Here is a 20,814-nt window from a genome sequence, read left to right on the forward strand (position 1 = left end):
ATAATGCGGCGCAGCAACCGCAGCGACGGAGGAACTCAGCAGGAGACTTTATCTCCTTCCTGCTGCAGCAGCTGCTGCCCGTCAAACCGCCTCTCACCACCCGGACGGCTGCAGGTTCTGCTCCGGCGGCTCCTTCGCTTCTCCTCAGAACCTCTGAGGCTCGGTCAGCATGCAGCTCTTCCTCCTCCTCCTCTTCCTCCTGGCTGCACGGAGCCGTGGCCGCCTCGGTGCCTGGCTGCCACGCGACAGGGACAAGGACCACGGCCGAGGCAGAACTGCAGCGGCGCCGGGTTCAGCCGGTCCCAGCGGGACTGGACCTGCAGACGCAGGTACCACGACCCGGTTTCTGACGTCTCCAGACATTTCTTTGTGTTGTTTTGTGTCTGGACCTTGAACGTTTCCGTTTCTCCTCCAGGTCTTGTTGTTTCCATCCAACCTGTTCTCCAGCCTGTCCTGGACCTCCTTCCAGGTGTTTCCGGACCTGCATGAGCTGGACCTCACAGCCAACCAGGTGTCTGGCGCTGGTTAATGGAGCTGAGCGTGTTAATGTTTCTGCGTGTCCCTCCAGGTGAATGTGGTGTGTTAAGCCGTGTCTCTCTGTGGCCCTCCAGGTTCCGGCCGTGGCCCCGGGCTCCGCTCCGGTTCTGGTCGGCCTCGCCGTCCTCCGGCTGGGCTCCAACCGCCTGACGCTCCTCCCTGACGGCGCCGCCGCCTGTCCTGCTCTGACTGAACTCTACCTGCAGAACAACTCCTTGGCGTCTCTGACCGACCGCAGCTTCTCCGGCCTCAGCAGGTTGAGGTCAGCCTGACGCCATGGCGATGCCGTCGGAGGGAGAGGAGAGGATAATTAGAGCTAGGGATCGAGTTGAACCTCATCAGAACGATGAAAACTGAAAAGTGTGTCCGCTCTGCAGATCCTGGACCTGTCGGCCATCGCATCTCCATCCTTTCCTCCCTCATGCTCCACCCACTGTCAGCCATAGAAACCCTCTACCTGGGACAACCAGGTGAGCAGCTGAATCCCAGCCATGCTAACACAGCATGCTACAGATTCATGCTAACACAATGCTAACACAGCATGCTGAATACCATGCTAACAGAGCATGCTAACATCCACGCTAACACAGCATGCTAACAGATCATGCTAACATTGCTAACAGCTACTAACATACCTTTGCTACAGAGCTTGCAAACATACCACGCTAACATAGCATGCTAACAGATCATGCTAACACACAATGCTAACATTGCATGCTAAAAGATCATGCTAACATACTATAATAACATTGCATGCTAAAGATCATGCTAACGTACTATGCTAACATTGCATGCTAAAAGATCATGCTAACATACTATGATAACAGATTATGTTAAACACACAATGCTAACAGCATGCTAACAGAATATGCAAGCAAATCTTGTTAACACAGAATGCTAACACCATGCTAACAGATTGTGCTAACACACCATGCTAACAGATTGTGCTAAACACAGCATGCTAACACAGCATGCTAAACACAGAATGCTAAAGATTGTGCTAACCGACAACCAGCTGACGTCTGCTCTGGTTGTCAGATCCAGGTGATGCCTGACGGCTGGTTCAGCCAGAAGGAGGACGTGCCGTACCTCTACCTGTCCCTCAACCCCTGGGCCTGCTCCTGTTCCCTCGATTACCTGCGCAGATACCTGGACGACTTTGGGCTCAACGTCTACGTCAGAGACGGCGCCCTCATCAGCTACGGCGTGGACAACGTGGTGAGCCGACTCTCAGTGACTGTAATAACTGCTTCTGCTGCCCTCTGATTGGATGAAACCTTTCCTGGAGGAAAGCCGCCATGTTGGTGGCGAGGAGGCGGAGCCAGGACGGTTCATGTTGGCATGGAGACGGTTTGTAAACACAGCCTTTACTCATCCAGGACCCAGTGAGACACAGCAGGGAGTCCTGGTCAGGAAGCCTTCACCAGTTCACTGTACTGGGCTGAAGGGCTAACCCTGACCCACCAGCAGGGGGCAGCGTTATTTAGCATCTCCTCTTCAAATCAGATGTTGCCGTTTCCATCAACCGTTGCTTCAAAACGTTTTCATAAAAACCGTGAAAGTGAGGAGGAAATGTTCCCTGAACGTAGACCTGCATCACTCAGACGCTGCTGCTGCTCATCTGGAAGCTGAACTCTGACCTTTGTTCCCAGGTCTGCGACTCTCCGCGGCGCCACCGGGGGAAACCTGTGGTGACTCTGGAAGAGTCCGATCTCTGCCCTCCAGTCGCAGAACCAGAACCAGAACCGCCTGGAGACTTCTACCAGCCGGTCACATCACTTCCTGCCGACCCGACGACTCCGGCTGCTCCAGAACCTCCGGCTGCAACCTCTCGTCCTCAACCACGACCCCTGACCTCATGACTGCGTCTGCAGAGCCGGCCTCAGCCCGCCACAGAGTCACACGGTCCTGGTACCAGACCTTCACCAGTCCGCAGCAGCGCTCCCATCACGCCAGTTCAGAGACGCCAACAGGAAGTTCATCAGTGGGCTGGTTCAACCCGACCTCACACCCGACTCCTGAAGTTCCCCTAAAGACTGAAGTTCCCCTAACTACTGAAGTTCCCCTAACTACTGAAGTTCCCCTAAATACTGAAGTAGTTTCAGGAGTTCCTGCCAGCAGGGGGCAGCATGTCAGCGTGGTTCCTGCCAGCAGGGGGCAGCATGTCAGCGTGGTTCCTGCCAGCAGGGGGCAGCATGTCAGCGTGGTTCCTGCCAGCAGGGCGGCGGTGTTGTGCGTCTGGCTGTCTGCAGGTTGTCTGCTGCTCTGCGCGGCGGCGGCGCCGTTGGTCCTGCTGACTCTGCTGAGGTTCTTCTTCTGCTACCAGAAGCTGTACAAGTCGCTGAGGCTAACGCTAGCAAGGAGGGCAAAGGTCAGGGAGGGGGCAGCTCTGCTGAGGAAGGAGGAGGAGGCAGATGGAGGAGTGGTGGCGCTGTACCGCTCTCTGCTGTTTGTCCACAGAGAGGGAGGAGGCGCAGCCTGCAGGGAGGAGGGAGAAGGAGGACAGACGGTTACTCTGAAGCCAGCAGGAGACGAGACGGGGAGGGAGGACAGAGGAGTGTACAGGAGGAGCATGTACCGCCTGGTCAGCAGGGAGGAGGAGCTGGAGGGGTGGAGGGAGGTGCTGGAGGAGTGCCGGGTCTCTGCAGAGGACGGAGGCAGGAAGAGAGGGAGCAGGAGGGAGGAGGAGGCAGCAGGAGCAGCAGGAGGAGGAGGAGCAGCAGGAGGAGGAGGAGCAGGAGGAGCAGCAGGCGTCTCCAGGAAACGCTACAGCGTGATTCTGAGGGAGGAGCGGGAGGAGGCGGGCGGAGGGCGGGAGGAGCTGGACTGGGTGGTGGGAGGATGGGAGGCGGGCCGAGGAGCAGAGGAGGAGGTGAGGAGCAGCTGGGGGGAGTGGCTGGCCGGGTATTTACCCAGCATGCCGTGGGGCCTGGCTGCTCCTCCTGAGGAGGCGGCAGCAGCAAAGTGAGGAGTCCTGCTGGTTTCCTCCCAGTTATTTTATTTTAGCCACCAGATGAAGGCGCCATCACATTAGGCCCACTGTCACTGACCTCTGACCTTCAGTGACCTTCATCCTCCAGGTTCTTGCTATGCCTCTGCAGATGACTCCTGGTTTCCTATTTCCTTGTTTCTTGTCTCCTTGTTTCCTGTCTCCTTGTTTCTTGTCTCCTTGTTTCCTGTCTCCTTGTCTCCTTGTTTCTTGTCTCCTGGTTTCCTGTCTCCTTGTTTCTTGTCTCCTGGTTTCCTGTCTCGTTTCCTGTCTCCTTGTCTCCTGGTTTCTTGTCTCCTGGTTTCCTGTCTCCTTGTTTCCTGTCTCCTGGTTTCCTGTCTCCTGGTTTCCTATTTCCTTGTTTCCTGTCTCCTTGTTTCTTGTCTCCTTGTTTCTTGTCTCCTTGTTTCCTGTCTTCTGGTCTCCTTGTTTCTTGTCTCCTGGTTTCCTGTCTCCTTGTTTCCTGTCTCCTTGTCTCCTTCCTCTGAGCATCGCCGCGTTTACTGCATGTTACCATGGAAACGCTCTGCACCAATTAAAGCTCACCTGAAAACACACCTGTCCTCATGTCTTCATTGAATGCGTCACTGATTCGTTCAGCACCAGGTTTGGTGACAGGACTTTGACTAGGCCGGTTCAGACTGCGTTAGCATTTAGGCTAACATCAAATGCTAACATCCTCTGGTTGTTTCCACCAAATTCCTCCAAATGTTTGATCCAGGTGTTTAAATCTTCACTAAACGTCGTTTTTCATTTTAACACTGGAATAAATGAATAAATTTAAATAGTGATTTATAATAACAATCAGAAATATTTGATTTAATCTGTTTGGTACAAAATAATTAAAATTGATCAGGAAATATTGATTCTCCAGTTTTCTGATCCTCCAGACCAGCAGGTGGCGGTAAACTCCGCCTGCTGCTGGACAACTAATCTGATCCAATCAGAGTCCAGTTCAGGGCCTCCCGGTTCCGACAGAACTCCGAGGGGAAGTGGACTTCCCCCTCCCCGGCCTGTTGCTGGAAGCTCCATGCAGTAAGTCCTCAGGAGTCTTTGGGTTCTGATTGGTTCGGATTGGGTTCGGAGGCCGAGGTCGGAGCTGCAGCTGGGCCGGTTCGGTTCGGGAAGGTTCTCCTGCCTGTTTCCATGGTAACGGGTGAACTCTTGGGCCGGAACTGTTCAGGTAGAGCAGAAGGGCCCAAGGGGGGTCCTGGTTCCGGTTCTGGTTCTGGTTCAACTCATTAATGCCTCTGGGCTCGTTGAGTTCTACAGCATTTCGTAGCCCGGATATAACGTCATGGTGCGTTCAGGGACATCCACTACGTCACTAAATCAGTGGAGGCGCCATGATGACGTGAAACATTGACGTCAGTTCCTTCATGGCTCCAACTGGTTCAGTCCAGCTAATGGGTCAGTGAAGGCATCTGAACTGAACCGAACCGAACCGAACCTTCCTGGCTCACCTGAATTCACTCCACGTGAGTTACGTCATTGCGTCATCAACAGGTGTTATTGCTGCAACAATAAAAACCTGCAGAAGATGCTAACAGGCTAGCTGCACATGCTAGGCTAGCTGCACATGCTAGGCTAGCTGCACATGCTAGGCTAGCTGCATGCTAGGCTAGCTGCACATGCTAGGCTAGCTGCACATGCTAGGCTACTGACGGTGCGTCTCCATGGTTACTAATAGTTACATCTCCTCCATGTTGTATCTTTATTCAGTTTTACTAATGGATCAGATGAACTTTAATCTTCTGACCTCAGAAAAAGTTCAGAACCATCAAAACCATCAGAACCTTTAGAACCTTTAGAACCATCAGAACCTTTAGAACCATCAGAACCTTTAGAACCATCAGAACCATTAGTAACTGAATGTTTAATCATCAGCTGGTGATCAAAATGTTTCTCCAGAAACTTCAACTGAAGACCTGAGAGTTTATGAGCAGAATGAAGGAGAAGAACCGGCAGAACCAGGAGAACCGGGACATCACGGCTCAGATAAAGGTGGAGGAAACTGAGGAAGTTAAGCTGGCTGAGAACCATGTGGACCGCCAGGACCCAGAACCGGAACGCCACCCTCTGGAATCCAGCCAGACCCAAACGTCGGTGTCGTCTGGTCTGCAGGTCCGTGTTCGGTTACAGAGACCAAAATCTGGTGGAAAATCTGCAAAGATTTAAATAAAAAGGAAAATTAGATTAGAAAATATTAATTTAGCATAAAAAGGAGAAAAACTTTGAAAACAAACAAATTGTTGTTGAGCCTGAACTGTTTCAATCCCTGCTGGAGGCCAGAGCTTCTGTCTAGTTAAAGTCCTGATCAGTGATCCTGGTTGTGGATCTCTGGGCTCCACAGCGCCACCATCCTGTGGAGACGCGTCTCTGCAGCCTTCAGTTCAAATCCCAAAATACTTTGTAGAGAAATGAGATTCTGCTGTAGAGACCAGAACAGGAAGTGGAAACTGTTCATGATGATGATGATGACATCTTCATCAGGTTGCTGAGATTTGGGCTCTGATTCTGCCAGTCAGTAACCCAACCGGACCGGACCGGACCGGACTGAGGATGAACCAACAGACTCAGTTTCACCTTTGTGACGTTTCAGGAGCTGCTGTGTCCCATCTGCTGGTCCTGGAGATGGAAACATCTGGACGATGTTCCCTGATGAAGGATGAATCAGAGACGCAGAGCGCCAACGCCGGCGTTCAGCCCACTGCAGAGGAGAGCAGGTGGGGTGCAGCGGGGCGGCGGGTGCAGCGGGTGCAGCGGGCGCAGCGGCGCGCGGGTGCAGCGGGGCGGCGTCCTGCGGCTCCTCCACTTGGAAGCAGCAGCTTCTGGAGTCGAGAGACGCTTTAAGCGAAGGATCCTGATTGGCTGTTGTTTTGCTTTCAGACTCAAGTCGGGACTCAGAACGCTGGAGCAGAACCAGAGAGAAACTGGAGGCGAGAGTGGGCCGGCTGGAGCGGGTCCTGATGGGGCCGCGGCGCGGCGCTGCGGGCGACGGGTCAGAGGACGGGTCAGAGGACGGGTCAGAGGACGGACGTCAGCCGGTGGGTGGACCGTTGGACTCGTGTTTCTGCATCGCAGGATGAGACTGAAATCTGTCTGACGGCCCAGAGGCAGCAGGATCTGGACGGCGCCTCATCAGGCCTTTGCTACGGGACGCAGCGGCCTGCTAGAGGAGCAGGAACCAAGGTGAGCCCATCAGAACCCATCAGAACCCATCAGAACCTCACGGCTCTGCTGGAGACCCTCAGCCTGATCACTTTGCTGCTCCTACCGTCTGGCCTCACCAAGGTCACCAAGGAGACTCAGATGAAGAGGAGATCCTTCAGGGGTCAGAGGGTCGCGTCAGCGCCGACCTCTGCAGCAGATCCCAGTGGATCCCAGTGGATCTCTGGGACAGGAAGAGGACGTCTGAGGAAACGTCTGCCGAAGCCCAAGAGTGAGTTTCCACAGAGCTTCACTGCCGATCAGAACCTGACCCAGTAACTCCTGGTTCTGATCTCCAGACCAGAACCTGACCCAGTAACTCCTGATTCTGATCTCCAGACCAGAACCTGACCCAGTTCCAGCTGGTCCTGCAGCCGGGCCTGGAGGCCACGCCCACAGCCAGGAAAGAGGTCCGGACCCGACGGCGGGGCCTGAAGTCCTTCCTCCACTTCATGTCCGTCGGATCCTTGAGGCTTTTGGACCGGAGCTTCTTACCCAACGCGGCCAGAATCCGACGGTGAGTCTCTTCCAGCTGATAGATTCAGAATGAGAGCAGCTCCAGGACGGAGCCCTGAGGAACCACACTGAAAAAAATAAGTCATTGGATGAACATAAAAAAATTATGGAAAGGATTTCCACCTGATTACTTTGCTTTATTTCAGCACCATGTACTTGTGTTACTCCTATTTAAATCAAATGAGTTGAATTAACTTGTTACAATGGTAATGCAATGGATGATTGTAAATCAAACATGTTGGCTCAAACGTAATATATTGTGGTTATTCTTATATAAATAAAATGAGTTGGCAAAACATAATTCATTAAGGTTGTTCTAATTTAAACCAAATATGTTGGCTTAACCAGAATTATGGTAATGCAATGGATGATTGTAAATCAAATGAGTTGGCTCAACTCCATTCATTAAGGTTATTCAAATTCAAATGAAATGTGTTGGCTCAACATATGTTTTAAAGGTTCCTTAACTCAGTTACTATAGTGTGACCCAGTGTAGTGCAATACAGCCAGCCCAACTAATCTGCAATGTTTAGGACCAAATCATTGATGTAACTTCATTAAGATGAATGTAAATCTAGTTGAAACCACCTTATTTTACAGTGGTACCTTCACACTACCGATTCAGTAGGTCCAACTCACTAAAAGTAAGTTAGCTCAACAAATATGCTTCATGCTAAAAGACAGCTAGTTAATCATGTGGAAATCCTTTCCATTATTTCATGATGTTAATTCAAAGACATTTTTTCAAGTGTTAATCAAGCATTTTAAGATAGCACTAGGTGAAAGTGTAGGAAGAACACTCAACAATTAGAAAAGGTACAACACAATTGTATTTTCAGAATTGTTATACATCGTTTTTTTACACAGCACAAAACAGCTGAGTTGGACATTGAAATAAAAAACAACTACAAAAGGTTACAGTTTCATTTCCCAGCCAATTCTTTACAACATAAAACATGTCAGTATAGTTGCTCAACTTAGAGAACTGTAACAATATAAATCTTTTCTACTGCAGACTTTAAACACTCATTTTCCATATGAAACTTATTCAACTTAGCGGCGAGTTTCATATTGAGAACTTGTGCTTTCTTGATAAGTTGTTTCCATCCAATTTCATTATTATTTTCTGTATTACTTCAAAGGTATGCTTGAGTTACTGAGCAAGTTGAGTGCTGAACGCACTAAACTTGAGGGTAGCTCAAGTTTAGTGCGTAGATTAGTCCCAGCAGCATCACTATTGCAGAAGATACACTGCCCAAGCTGTTCATAACTTCCACTCCTCCAGGACAATCCCAACATCCAGATGTGCATCGGCAGCCTCTGCAGCCTCTGCTCAAATGACGATTCCGAGGACAGCCTCGGCTTTGGCCATTTCATTCATCGACGTCCTAAGGGAGTTAGGGAAGGGTATTGGGGGGAGACAATTCACATGTAATTAAATAAATAAATTAAGACTGACATTGATTGAGTCACTCATGGACCTTAGTTGGTGAAAGTATTTTAACAACTCTTAGGAGTTCTATTGTAAACACAAAGAGAATTTAACATACCATGTACTCCCCACCAGCTTCTCTGGATCTTCATTTAGGTACACACAGACCTTTGAGGATGCACTCTCGTCTGACCTCAGCAGTGTCTTCCTAAATATGCAGATCAAAAAACAATGAGAACAATCTCAAAACTCCAGCAGTATAGGTTCACACACTTGAAAGCATAGCTACATTCAAAGGAAGTCACAACAAAAGTGATCAGTGGCTTGCAGTCTGTTTGAAAGATATTTAAAATTGTTAGTATCCCTTCATTATGCCATGACTAAAATGGAGTTTAACATCTCATTTGAACATCTAACTGAAGCTGTTAGAGGTTTAAATAAAGACATGAATATATCACCAAAGAAATATGTGAAAAGTACAGAATGGTCAACACAGTCTATCCTTCTACTTAAATGAATATGCAAAGCATTCCATGTCTTACAAGTACATGGACAGTCTATGTGTGGGCATGGATAACGTCGCATATGCCGGTGTTTAAGTGTAAAATGTTTTAACAGGTCATATCTACGAGACAGAGAGAGACTACACTCCTTACATTTCCACATCCCCACGCAAATAAAGACAAATAAAACAGACTGGCCAAATAAATGTTCAGCTGAACCCTACACTGTAAAAAAGGAACCTCAGGGGTTATCACATTAACAAAAGAATATCATGTACTGTTAACTAAATAATTCCATGTTTGAGCCAAAAACATGATACAATCATGTTGCATAAACAAGATATTCCACAACTTCAACGTTTATAAAATGTAATCATGTTGAGCTAACATGATTCATTATAGTCAGACCGATCCTATGCTGAAGACCACGAGTGAGATCACGGAATATCACGCGAGTTAACGCCAGATTACAGGAAGCACGGGATATGACGCGAGAACACACGAGACAATCGGTTTTCACTCTGAACGGAATAAAATGTATTCATGGTGAGATAACGTGATTCAATTAGGTCAGATAATTACATCGGGGCGTATTACATTAACAAAAGAATATCATGTACCTTTTACACAATAATTTTGGGTTTGAAACGACAACATGATAAAATCATGTTGGATAAACAAGATATTCCACAACTTCACGTTTATAAAATTGAATCATGTTGAGCGAACATGATTCATTATAGTCAGACTGATATTGTGCTGAAGACAACGAGTGAGATCACGGGATATCACGCGAGAACACGCGAGACAATCGTTTTTTTTCTGTCAACTGGACTAAAATGTATTCAAGGTGAGATAACGTGATTGAATGACGTTATCTCACCTTGAATACATCGAATTAGCATACACACACACACACCCACACACACCCACACACACACACACACACACACACACACCCACACACACACACACACACACACACCCACACACACACACCCCCCCCCCCCCACACACACACACACACACATATATATAAAAAAAAAAAAAATTCCCTTCTCACCCACCGCGGGTGGTTCTTATCCTCTGAGCTCGGGTCCTCTACCAGAGGATATATAGATATAGATCTATATATAGATTTATATATCCTCTACCAGAGGCCTGGGAGCTTGAGGGTCCTGCAGTATCTTGGCTGTGCCAAGGACTGCTGCACATTTCTGGACTGAGATGTCTGATGTTGTTCCTGGGATCTGTTGTAGCCACTGCTCCAGTTTGGGGGTTACTGCCCCGAGGGCCCCGATGACCACAGGCACCACTGTGGTCTTCACCTTCCAGGCCCTCTCCAGTTCCTCCCTGAGGCCCTGGTATTTCTCCAGTTTCTCCTTTTTCCTGATGTTGCAATCACTTGGTATTGCTACATCTACCACAATGGCTTTCCTCTGATGTTTATCCACTACGACAATGTCTGGTTGGTTCGCCATTACCATTTTGTCTGTCTGGATCTGGAAGTCCCACAGGATCTTAGCTCTGGTGTTCTCTACCACCTTTGGGGGTGTTTCCCACTTTGATCTCGGGGTTTCCAGTCCATATTCTGCACAGATGTTTCTGTACACTATGCCTGCCACTTGGTTATGTCGCTCCATGTACGCTTTCCCTGCCAGTATCTTGCACCCTGCTGTGATGTGCTGGACTATATATATATATATATATATATATATATATATATATATATATATATATATATAATTATGGAATCAATATTAGTCAAAGTTAATCTAATAAAAAAAACAGTGACGTCAATTCCAAAGCTCTATAGTGTCAGACTCATCTCCCGCCGAAGAGGATCCAGCGACATCAAGAGATTACAGAAAATCACGCGAGATAACTGGCTTGCACCTTGTTGGGTTTTTTTCTCAAGACAAGCGGGGAGTTTCCTACTTAATTTGAAGAAGGTAAGAGTCAATCTATTTTCATCCATCTAAATCCAAAGACAAATATGTAACTTAAAATCATCAGACATTAGAAAAATAATATTTTGCTATGTTTTCTCACGTGTCTGTAATTCCTAAACCCAAGTCAGTGACTAACATGTGCTAACATCCCATGAAGTGATGATTAGCTGGCAATTATCTAGCGTTTCTCTACCATTTGCACCATTTTCTACTTGTTCCATACTTGTGTCACATTATTTCATGTTTTGTAGATTAAGTCGGTTAGGTTAAGGCAGATAGCTTTTTGTGATATCATTGGTAAGTTTACATTTATGGCCGCACCATGTTAGGTACATTCTGTGCGAAAAAAGTCTGCAGAAGCCATATGTAGTGTAAGGGTCACAAAGCTGCTGCCAGAGACACAAATGGACCCCAGAAATGTCACAGTTTTGCTCCTCCTGAGCTCCCTGGAGGTTTAGTGGATTTTTAACACACGGATCTAACATCAGCCTATTTCTAACTATTTTAATTCTATTTCAGTAATGTTACTATGGAGGTAAATGTAGATACACACACTTTGGTACCTTTCTATCATCATAGAGATTCTTAATAAAAAGTCTTACATTTCAGTCGGTGAAACCTGCAGAAAGCATTGCTTTCTGAGCTTTGTTAAATGTTCCTAAAATACCTGTTATGGATTTCTAGTATATTTAGTCTTAGCTAAAACTCTCAATGGATTACCCATCATTCCTACTATTCCATGAACAGACTTGAGCTTTCTTTTTAAAAAAATACTTATTCCTCTGCTGTAAAGATGTCGTTTTTTATTGGACTTTTTTGTCCCCAAATAATTGTAGCTCAGAAACAATATTGAAGTTCATTGGTTTAATTTTGAAATGTTGATGTTTTTTGTGTTCATTGTATGTGCTCATTTTGACCTTTGTTACTATTACTTTCTACCATGTTCAATTCACCACTGTTCTGCACATATGTGCTTGCATACAAGTGTCCAGTGGTTATATTCATGAGGCATTCAAGGGACTTGTACTAAAAGATACAACTTAGCTCACTATGAATTGCATATTTTAATGGCTGAAAATATATCTGATCTCTTTCAGAACATCACCAGATCACGTGTCTGTCATCCAACTGCTTACGTACTGGTCAAGGGGTCATCGGCTATCAAGTTTTAGATTTCAGTGGCTGATAGTAAGTTCTGAACGTAGTGGGAGCGCTTATAAAGTTATTGTTCAGCTAAACTTGTATTGGCCAGATGTGGAAATGTAAGGAGTGTAGTCTCTCTCTGTCCCATAGGTATGAGCTGTTAAAACATTTTAGACTTCAACACCGGCATATGCAACGTTACCCATGCCCACACACAGACTGCCCATGTACTTTTAAGACATGGAATGCTTTGCATATTCATTTAAGTAGAGTCCATCTAAAACAAACCACTCAGGAGCTACGAGAATTGTCAACATACAGTTGTCATTTGTGTCCATGTAGTGATCTTCCTACAGTGAAGGACTATTTTTCACACATTAACAGACATTTGAAAAGTAATGAAACAGTCAGTTGTATGTTTGGGGGCTGTCATTTTGCAACAAATGTATATGGAACATTTCATTCTCACAAGAACAGAAAACATAGTCAATATACATTGAAAGATTTCAAGCCAGATGTAGTTAGAAATGCTAATGTTTCCAAACAGAATTTTGAGGATGCATGTAGTCAAGATGACTCTTCTGTTGAAGCTGACAGTGCGTTCCCTACCACCGATTTAACCGCTAAGTTGCCTAAAGTAATTGAGAAGAACTTTGCAGCAGCATTGCTGAAGTTGGAACATTGTGCACATGTGGCAGGCAAACATATTGACGAGCTTTTACAGGAACTGCACTACTTGAGTTCAGTAACATTACCCCTATCAATTGACATTCTTGAAGGGGTATTTAAGAAACATGGATTAACATCTGATAGGTCTGTGGTAACAGAAGTAGCCACTGCTCTCTGTACTTCTAACACATTGTTCAAAGCCATAGAGAAGGGGGGTCCCCTAAGCTCAACTTATCTCCGCAACAAATATTATAAGGAAAGCTTAAACGTTGTAGAACCCATTGAATATGTTCTTGATGCCAATGAAAATAAAAGTTTTCAGTATGTACCTATACTGAAGTCTTTGCAGCAGATATTAAAAAAAGATGTTGTGGACAAGGCAAATGAAAACCATGGCGTCCAGCAGAGTAAAAGGGTGAGTGGTGAACATCAGACCTACAGTTCTCCTCAGGATGGTTCACACTTCCAGCAAAACAGTTTTCTGTCAGGTGATGAGATGAGGATTTTGTTACGTTTATACATAGATGATTTTGAGGTTTGCAATCCTTTGGGTACTTCTCGCAGGAAACATAAACTTTGTGGAATCTACTGGACTCTAGGTAATTTACCTCCAGGCTCATACTCAACACTATCGTCCATTTACTTGGCAGTGTTGTGTAAAACCAATGATCTAAATAAGTATGGTTATGACAGTGTTTTACGTCCTCTGCTTCATGACATAAAAACTCTGGAGCAAGATGGAGTTTTCATTCCATTACTTGGTAAATATCTTAAAGGTACAATCCAGTTTGTGGTGGCAGATAACTTGGGGGCTCACAGCATTGCAGGTTACAACGAAAGCTTTTCTAGTGGGTATATTTGCCGATTTTGCACAGGAACTTGTTCAGACATCCAAACAAAAGAGGTAAGATCAGGTGCTTTCACCCTCAGGAGTAAAGAACTCAATGACTCTTTTGTGACCTCAGCTCAGAAAAATGGGACTGAATGTTTTGGGGTGAAAAGAAGTTGTCCAATCACTGATGCTCTTGCCCACTTCAGTGTTGAGACAGGTTATCCTCCAGATATTATGCACGATCTGTTTGAAGGCATAGTACCAGTGGAGCTTGCACGATGTTTGACAGTACTTATATCCAAGAAGTATTTCAGTCTTGACATCCTCAACAAATCCATCCTGCAGTTCCCTTACAAATGGACCGATAAGAAAAACAAGCCAAATGTCATCCCTAACGGATTTCAGGTCGTGCAACAATAGGTGGAAATGCCCATGAAAATTGGACTTTGTTGAGACTACTTCCATTCATAATTGGACACCTGGTGCCTGATGGTGAAATGGCATGGCAAATACTGTTGGACTTGAAAGATATTGTTGAGCTTGTAGTTGCTCCAACACAGACAGATGAGACCATTGGCTATCTTGAGGGGAAAATTTCAGAGCACAGACAAAAGTACCAAGAGGTCTTCCCTGATGTGCAACTACTCCCAAAGCATCATTATTTAGAGCACTACCCTCAACTGATCAGGATGTTTGGGCCTCTTGTTGAACTCTGGACTATGCGCTTTGAGGCCAAGCACAGTTTCTTTAAGCAAGTTGTACGACACATCAATTGCTTTAAAAATGTGCCCCTCTCACTAGCTGCTAAGCATCAGCTCATGATTTCATATCACTTAACATCATCCAGCTTTGATAAAACAAACCTAGAAGTTACCAATGTCTCAACAGTACCTCTGGATATTTTGAAACAAGAAATAGCTCAGACTATTGAGAAGAAATTCCCTGGTACAACTGCAGTTCATCTTTCCAAGTGTGTCAAACAAAGGTATTAATTTCAGAATTGGAATGATAGTTACTCATGGGAATACAAGTGGTCTTCCTGTCTTTGGACAGATTCTTCAAATTTGTATTGTTCAGGGGAGACTGTGCTTCATAGTGAACAAGCTTTATGGGTGGTACAGAGAGCATTTCAGAGCCTTTGAGCTGAGTTTAGGGAAAACCACAGACACCGTTCTGTTAGAACTTTGTGAACTGGCCGATGACTACCCTTTGGCAGACTACTTTGTGGGTCCTCTGAGACTGGTGACATTAAAAAGATACATAAATATCAGGTATGCTTCCTTTTAACATTGATGGTGTTCTCAATGTACTTATTTCTGGGCATGGAGACTTCATAATGCAGCATTTCTGTCCAAGCTGTTGTTTCATATACAACAAGAAAAAGTTAAATTATTTCAGCTTCACAACAAAGCAACATCAGAGAGATAGAATCAAGTTAAATACACCAGTGATTTTCTTCAAGTCATTCTCCTATTGTTGTTTTCTGCTGTTTTCTGTTTAATTACCTATTGCTTTACCAGCTGGGTAGTAGTAGTTGTAGTGCTGTTCTCTTGGTGTTGCTTTGATCCAGTTCGGATGATCATGGCCCATTCATTTGATAGTAAATGCTTATGTGGCATTATCAGGTAATCACAATTCTCACATTATATTTAAACAGCATGGCAATCCTCATGTTTGTACTATAAAATATCAATGACAATTAGTCTTTCTTTTGAATTTAATGATCTTTTCTCTTTCAGGGAGATGTAACATGGCTCTTCCAGTGAAACTAAGAATCATTCTTGGAGAAAACAACTCACAGAGATTGATCCTTCCAGATGGGATGCCTGAAACTGTCATGGGACTCATACAGGAAATTAAGACACAGTGCAAAGTGGATGGGGACTTCAGACTTCAATTCATGGATGTTGAGTTTGGGAATGAATTCACCAACTTGGACTCAATGTCAGACATCCAGGACAAAAGCTCAATCAAGGTCATCTTTAACTCTGCACTGGCCCAGCCTGATGAAAACCCTGCCATTTCTACTCTGCTGATGCAACCTCCCGCCTGCTGGTCGACTCCTCATCTGTTCCAGATGAGGACTCAGAATCAAATGCTGAATCAAATGTATCAAATGCTTCTAGCTCATTTGATACAGACACAATTTCTACTCATCACTCTACCTCCTGGGATCCACTGCATGGCCCAATGTCTTCCCCATGCCACGGTTTGCTTATGATACTCAGCTGCAGCTGGAGAGGGCTAATGCTGCTTTCCAAAGCACTGGAGTGTTGTTGAATCCTGATACTAAACTGAAATCTGCGATTCTTGATGGTTTAGCTGAAACAATAGTTCAGTACAAAGTGTATCTCTCTGACAGGCAGTTTGATGAGGTGGCAGAAGCTCTGGTAACTAGTCATCCGTGTTTGAAGGAGCCAGGTTCAGTGACTGGTTATGGTGGATGGAAGACAAGCCTGAAGTATAAACTGGCCAACTACCGTACAAAACTCAGACAGCTTGGATGTGCTGAAGTTGCTGTGAATGCGTTGAAACACAAACCAGAGTCCAATTGCAGTCCTGCATATCGTGTGAAGAAGCCAAGAAAAGCCGAAGTAAATTACTGCCCAAACTATCCAGCTGGTGAAACAGCAGAGACACTGGAAGAGATAAGAGTGATGATTCTCTCAGAAATGAAAAAGAAAAAGAATCAGCAGAAGTTGGCAGAAATGATGGATAAGAGCTTTGCACTCAGAAGACAAGAGGTAGTTTGCGAGGCCCCGATGATAGCTGATTTCAAAATGAGGTGGCCAGCTCTCTTCCATCCGCGTGAGGTAAGTGGACGAATGTGTATTAGGAAATGCATGCAGTGTGTCACAATATATATTGATAAGCTTCTGACAAGTTCCTCAAACATGTCAATTTAATGAAGGCCAACAAAGATGATGCTACCATGCCAAACTGAGTTTTGTCTGTTTTTGTAGGTGAGTGCAGAGTTTAAGAGGATCACAACAATCCATTTGGAGTCCACATTCTTCTCTGGGCTTGATGGTCTTTCTGAAAAGCTAATGAGGGAATATGCAAAGAAAGGTGGCGTTCAGGGGAAAAAAATCAAGACCATCATGGCACCCATAACCCAGGTGTGATGTCAACATAAAAGTATCACTGAGAACTACTTTATTATAAAAATGGCTTTGAGCATCACATACTTCATTTAACTAGAAGGATATAGACTGTGCTGAAAATTCTCTACTTTTCACAGATTTCTTTAATATATTTATGTCTTTATTTAAACATCTCACAGCCTCAGTTAGATGTTTAAATAAAATGTCAAACTCCATTTTAGTCATGGCCTGAGGAAGGGATAATAACAATTTTAAATATCTTTCAAACAGACTGCAAGCCACTGATCACTTTTGTTGTGACTTCTTTTGAATGTAGCTGTATTTTCAAGTGTGTGAACCTATACTGCTGGAGTTTTGAGATTGTTCTCATTGTTTTTTGATCTGCATATTTAGGAAGACACTGCTGAGGTCAGACGAGAGTGCATCCTCAAAGGTCTGTGTGTACCTAAATGAAGATCCAGAGAAGCTGGTGAGGGAGTACATGGTATGTTAAATTCTCTTTGTGTTTACAATAGAACTCCTAAGAGTTGTTAAAATACTTTCACCAACTAAGGTCCATGAGTGACTCAATCAATGTCAGTCTAATTTATTTATTTAATTACATGTGAATTCTCTCCCCCCAATACCCTTCCCTAACTCCCTTAGGACGTTGATGAATGTGCTAAAATGGCCAAAGCCGAGACTGTCCTCGGAATCGTCATTTGAGCAGAGGGTGCAGATCCTCATCTGGATGTTGGGATTGTCCTGGAGGGTGTGGAGGTGATGAACAGCTTGGGCAGTGTATCGTCCTCAATAGTGATGCTGCTGGGACTGATCTATGCTCTGAACTTGAGCTACCCTCAGGAGCTCAAGCATACTTTTGAAGTGATACAGAAAATTATTATGAAATTGGATGGGAAGAACTTATCAAAGAAAGCACAAGCTCTCAATATGAAACTTTCCCGCTAATTTACCTTTTTAATTTCACTTGGAGAATCAGTGTTTAGGTAGAAAAGATTGAAATTGTTTCAGTTCTCTAGGGTCAGCACATATACTGGTATGTTTTATGTTATGAAGAATTGGCTGGAAAATCAAAACTGTAACCTTTTTGTAGTTGTTTTCTGTTTCAATGTCCAAGTCAGCTGTGTTTTGTGCAAAAAGATGATGTATAACAATTCCGAAAATAAAATTGTGTTGTACCTTTTCTAATTGTTGAGTGTTCTTCCTACACTTTCACCTAGTGCTATCTTAAAATGCTTAACACTTGAAAAAATGTCTTTGAATTAACGTAATGAAATAATGGAAAGGATTTCCACATGATTAACTAGCTGTCTTTTAGCATGAAGCATATTTGTTGAGCTAACTTACTTTTAGTGAGTTGGACCTACTGAATCAGGTAGTGTGAAGGTACCACTGTAAAATAAGGTGGTTTCAACTAGATTTACATTCATCTTAATGAAGTTACATCAATGATTTGGTCCTAAACATTGCAGAGTAGTTGGGCGGGCTGTATTGCACTACACTGGGTCACACTATAGTAACTGAGTTAAAGGAACCTTTAAAACATGTTGAGCCAACACATTTCATTTGAATTTGAATAACCTTAATGAATGGAGTTGAGCCAACTCATTTGATTTACAATCATCCATTGCATTACCATAATTCTGGTTAAGCCAACATATTTGGTTTAAATTAGAACAACCTTAATGAATTATGTTTTGCCAACTCATTTAATTTATATAAGAATAACCACAATATATTACGTTGAGCCAACATGTTTGATTTAGAATCACCCATAGAATCACCATTGTAACAAGTTGAGCCAACACAATTGGATTACATTGAAATAATCTTGATAAATTAGGTTGACCTAACACATTTGCATTAAATAGGAGTAACACAAGTACATGGTGCTGAAATAAAGCAAAGTAATCAGGTGGAAATCCTTTCCATAATTTTTTTATGTTCATCCAATGACTTATTTTTTTCAGTGTAGCTTTATAAGCTCTCTAACCCTACATTCAGTCACTTTAGATCTGGCAAAACTTACTATTAGCCACTGAAATCTATAACTTGATAGCCGATGAGCCCCTTGACCAGAACTTAAGCAGGTGGATTACAGACAGGTGATCAGGTGATGTTCTGAAAGAGATCAGATATATTTTCAGCCATTAAAATATGCAATTCATACTGAACTGAGTTGTATCTTTTAGTACAAGTCCCTTGAATGCCTCATGAATATAACCACTGGACACATGCAAGCACATATGTGCAGAACAATGGTGAATTGAACATGGTAGAAAGCAATAGTAACAAAGGTCAAAATGAGCACAAACAATCAACACAAAAAACATCATTTCAAAATTAAACCAATGAACTTCAATATTGTTTCTGAGCTACAATTATTTGGGGACAAAAGAAGAGTCCTAAAAACCCCAACATCTTTACAGCAGAGGAATATGTATTTTAAAGAAAGAAAATAGAAAGCTCAAGTCTGTAATAATGGATAATCCATTGAGAGTTTTAGCCTGACAAAATATACTAGAAATCCATAACTAACAGGTATTTTAGGAACATTTAACAAAGCTCAGAAAGCAATGCTTTCTGCAGGTTTCACCGACTGAAATGTAGGACTTTTTACTACCATAATTAATTAAGAATCTCGATGATGATAGAAAGGTACCAAAGTGTGTGTGTGTATCTACATTTACCTCCATAGTAACATTACTGAAATAGAATTAAAATAGTTAGAAATAGACTGATGTTAGATCCGTGTGTTAAAAATCCACTAAACCTCCAGGGAGCTCAGGAGGAGCAAAACTGTGACATTTCTGGGGTCCATTTGTGTCTCTGGCAGCAGCTTTGTGACCCTTACACTACATATGGCTCTGCAGAGTTTTTTCGCACAGAATGTACCTAACATGGTGCGGCGATAAATGTAAACTTACCAATGATATCACATATAGCTATCTGCCTTAACCTAACCGACTTAATCTACAGAACATGAAATAATGTGACACAAGTATGGAACATTGCCAGACAATTGCCAGCTAATCATCACTTCATGTGATGTTAGCACAGGTTAGCTTGGGTTCAGGAATTACAGACACCTGAGAAAACAGCAAAATATTATTTTTCTAAAGTCTGATGATTTTAAGTTACATATTTTTATATGGATTTAGATGAAAATAGATTGACTCTTACCTTCTTCAGATTAAGTAGATGCACCAGGAATCTCCTCTCTGCTCTTGAAAAAACCCAACAAGGTAAAGCCTTAAAATCTCGTGTGATTTTCTGAAATCTCTTGATGGATCCTCTTCAGCGGGAGATGAGTTTTTATTTTTATTGCAAAAACAGAACAAACATAAACAACATATCTTAATTACAAACAGGTACATTTACAACAATAAAGGGCTTTATAGAACAATTGTTTTACAATATTAACATCCAATCGCTGCTCCAGGGTTTTATTTTCTTAAGGGCATCTATGATTTGAATGGCTTTGGCATTTGAGCTAATTTTTAAAGATTCTATTTAAATATTAATAGAGGATAATAAAATCTTAAGGTTAGGTTTGTGCTCTGAATATTTGGAGGTATGAATATGATATTTACCGTTAATAATAAAAAAGTTAACAACGTATAATAATTTTGTTTTAACAAGTTTACATTTGTCCATCCCAAACAGTATATCCTTAGCTGTAAAAGTAATGTTTACATTTTTTTGATGAAAATAATTTGTCATATCTCTCCAGAATATTTTGGTGTAATTAAAATCCCAAAAAAGATGAACAAGAGTTTCTTCATTATTTTTACAGAAAGTACACATAGGATCCAAATCCCATTTATATCTTTTTATCAAAAATGTTTTACTGGGATACACACTATGAATTATTTTATAAGAAATTTATTTTATTTTATTATTTATTAAGTATTTTTAGGGAGCAAC

General features: G+C 43.4%; 1 protein-coding gene and 1 pseudogene across 1 annotated transcript in view; both read left to right on the plus strand.

Annotated features, from left to right (window-relative positions):
- Window positions 1-4,081, plus strand: LOC129355239 (platelet glycoprotein Ib alpha chain-like; annotated as a pseudogene).
- Window positions 4,082-4,494: 413 nt separating this feature from the next.
- LOC129355268 (uncharacterized) overlaps window positions 4,495-20,814 on the plus strand; it is a 41,020-nt gene continuing 24,700 nt past the window's right edge. The window contains exons 1-7 of the mRNA XM_055024790.1: window positions 4,495-4,561; window positions 5,438-5,650; window positions 6,129-6,252; window positions 6,416-6,573; window positions 6,641-6,718; window positions 6,821-6,968; window positions 7,076-7,253. Of these exons, the coding sequence (XP_054880765.1) occupies window positions 6,195-6,252; window positions 6,416-6,573; window positions 6,641-6,718; window positions 6,821-6,968; window positions 7,076-7,253 (620 nt within the window). The 5' untranslated portion in view covers window positions 4,495-4,561; window positions 5,438-5,650; window positions 6,129-6,194. The remainder of the gene's footprint in view (window positions 4,562-5,437; window positions 5,651-6,128; window positions 6,253-6,415; window positions 6,574-6,640; window positions 6,719-6,820; window positions 6,969-7,075; window positions 7,254-20,814) is intronic.

The sequence above is a fragment of the Poeciliopsis prolifica genome, unplaced genomic scaffold (genome assembly GCF_027474105.1).
Source record: "Poeciliopsis prolifica strain line A6 unplaced genomic scaffold, Auburn_PproV2 SCAFFOLD128, whole genome shotgun sequence".
Classification (NCBI taxonomy): Eukaryota; Metazoa; Chordata; class Actinopteri; order Cyprinodontiformes; family Poeciliidae; genus Poeciliopsis; species Poeciliopsis prolifica.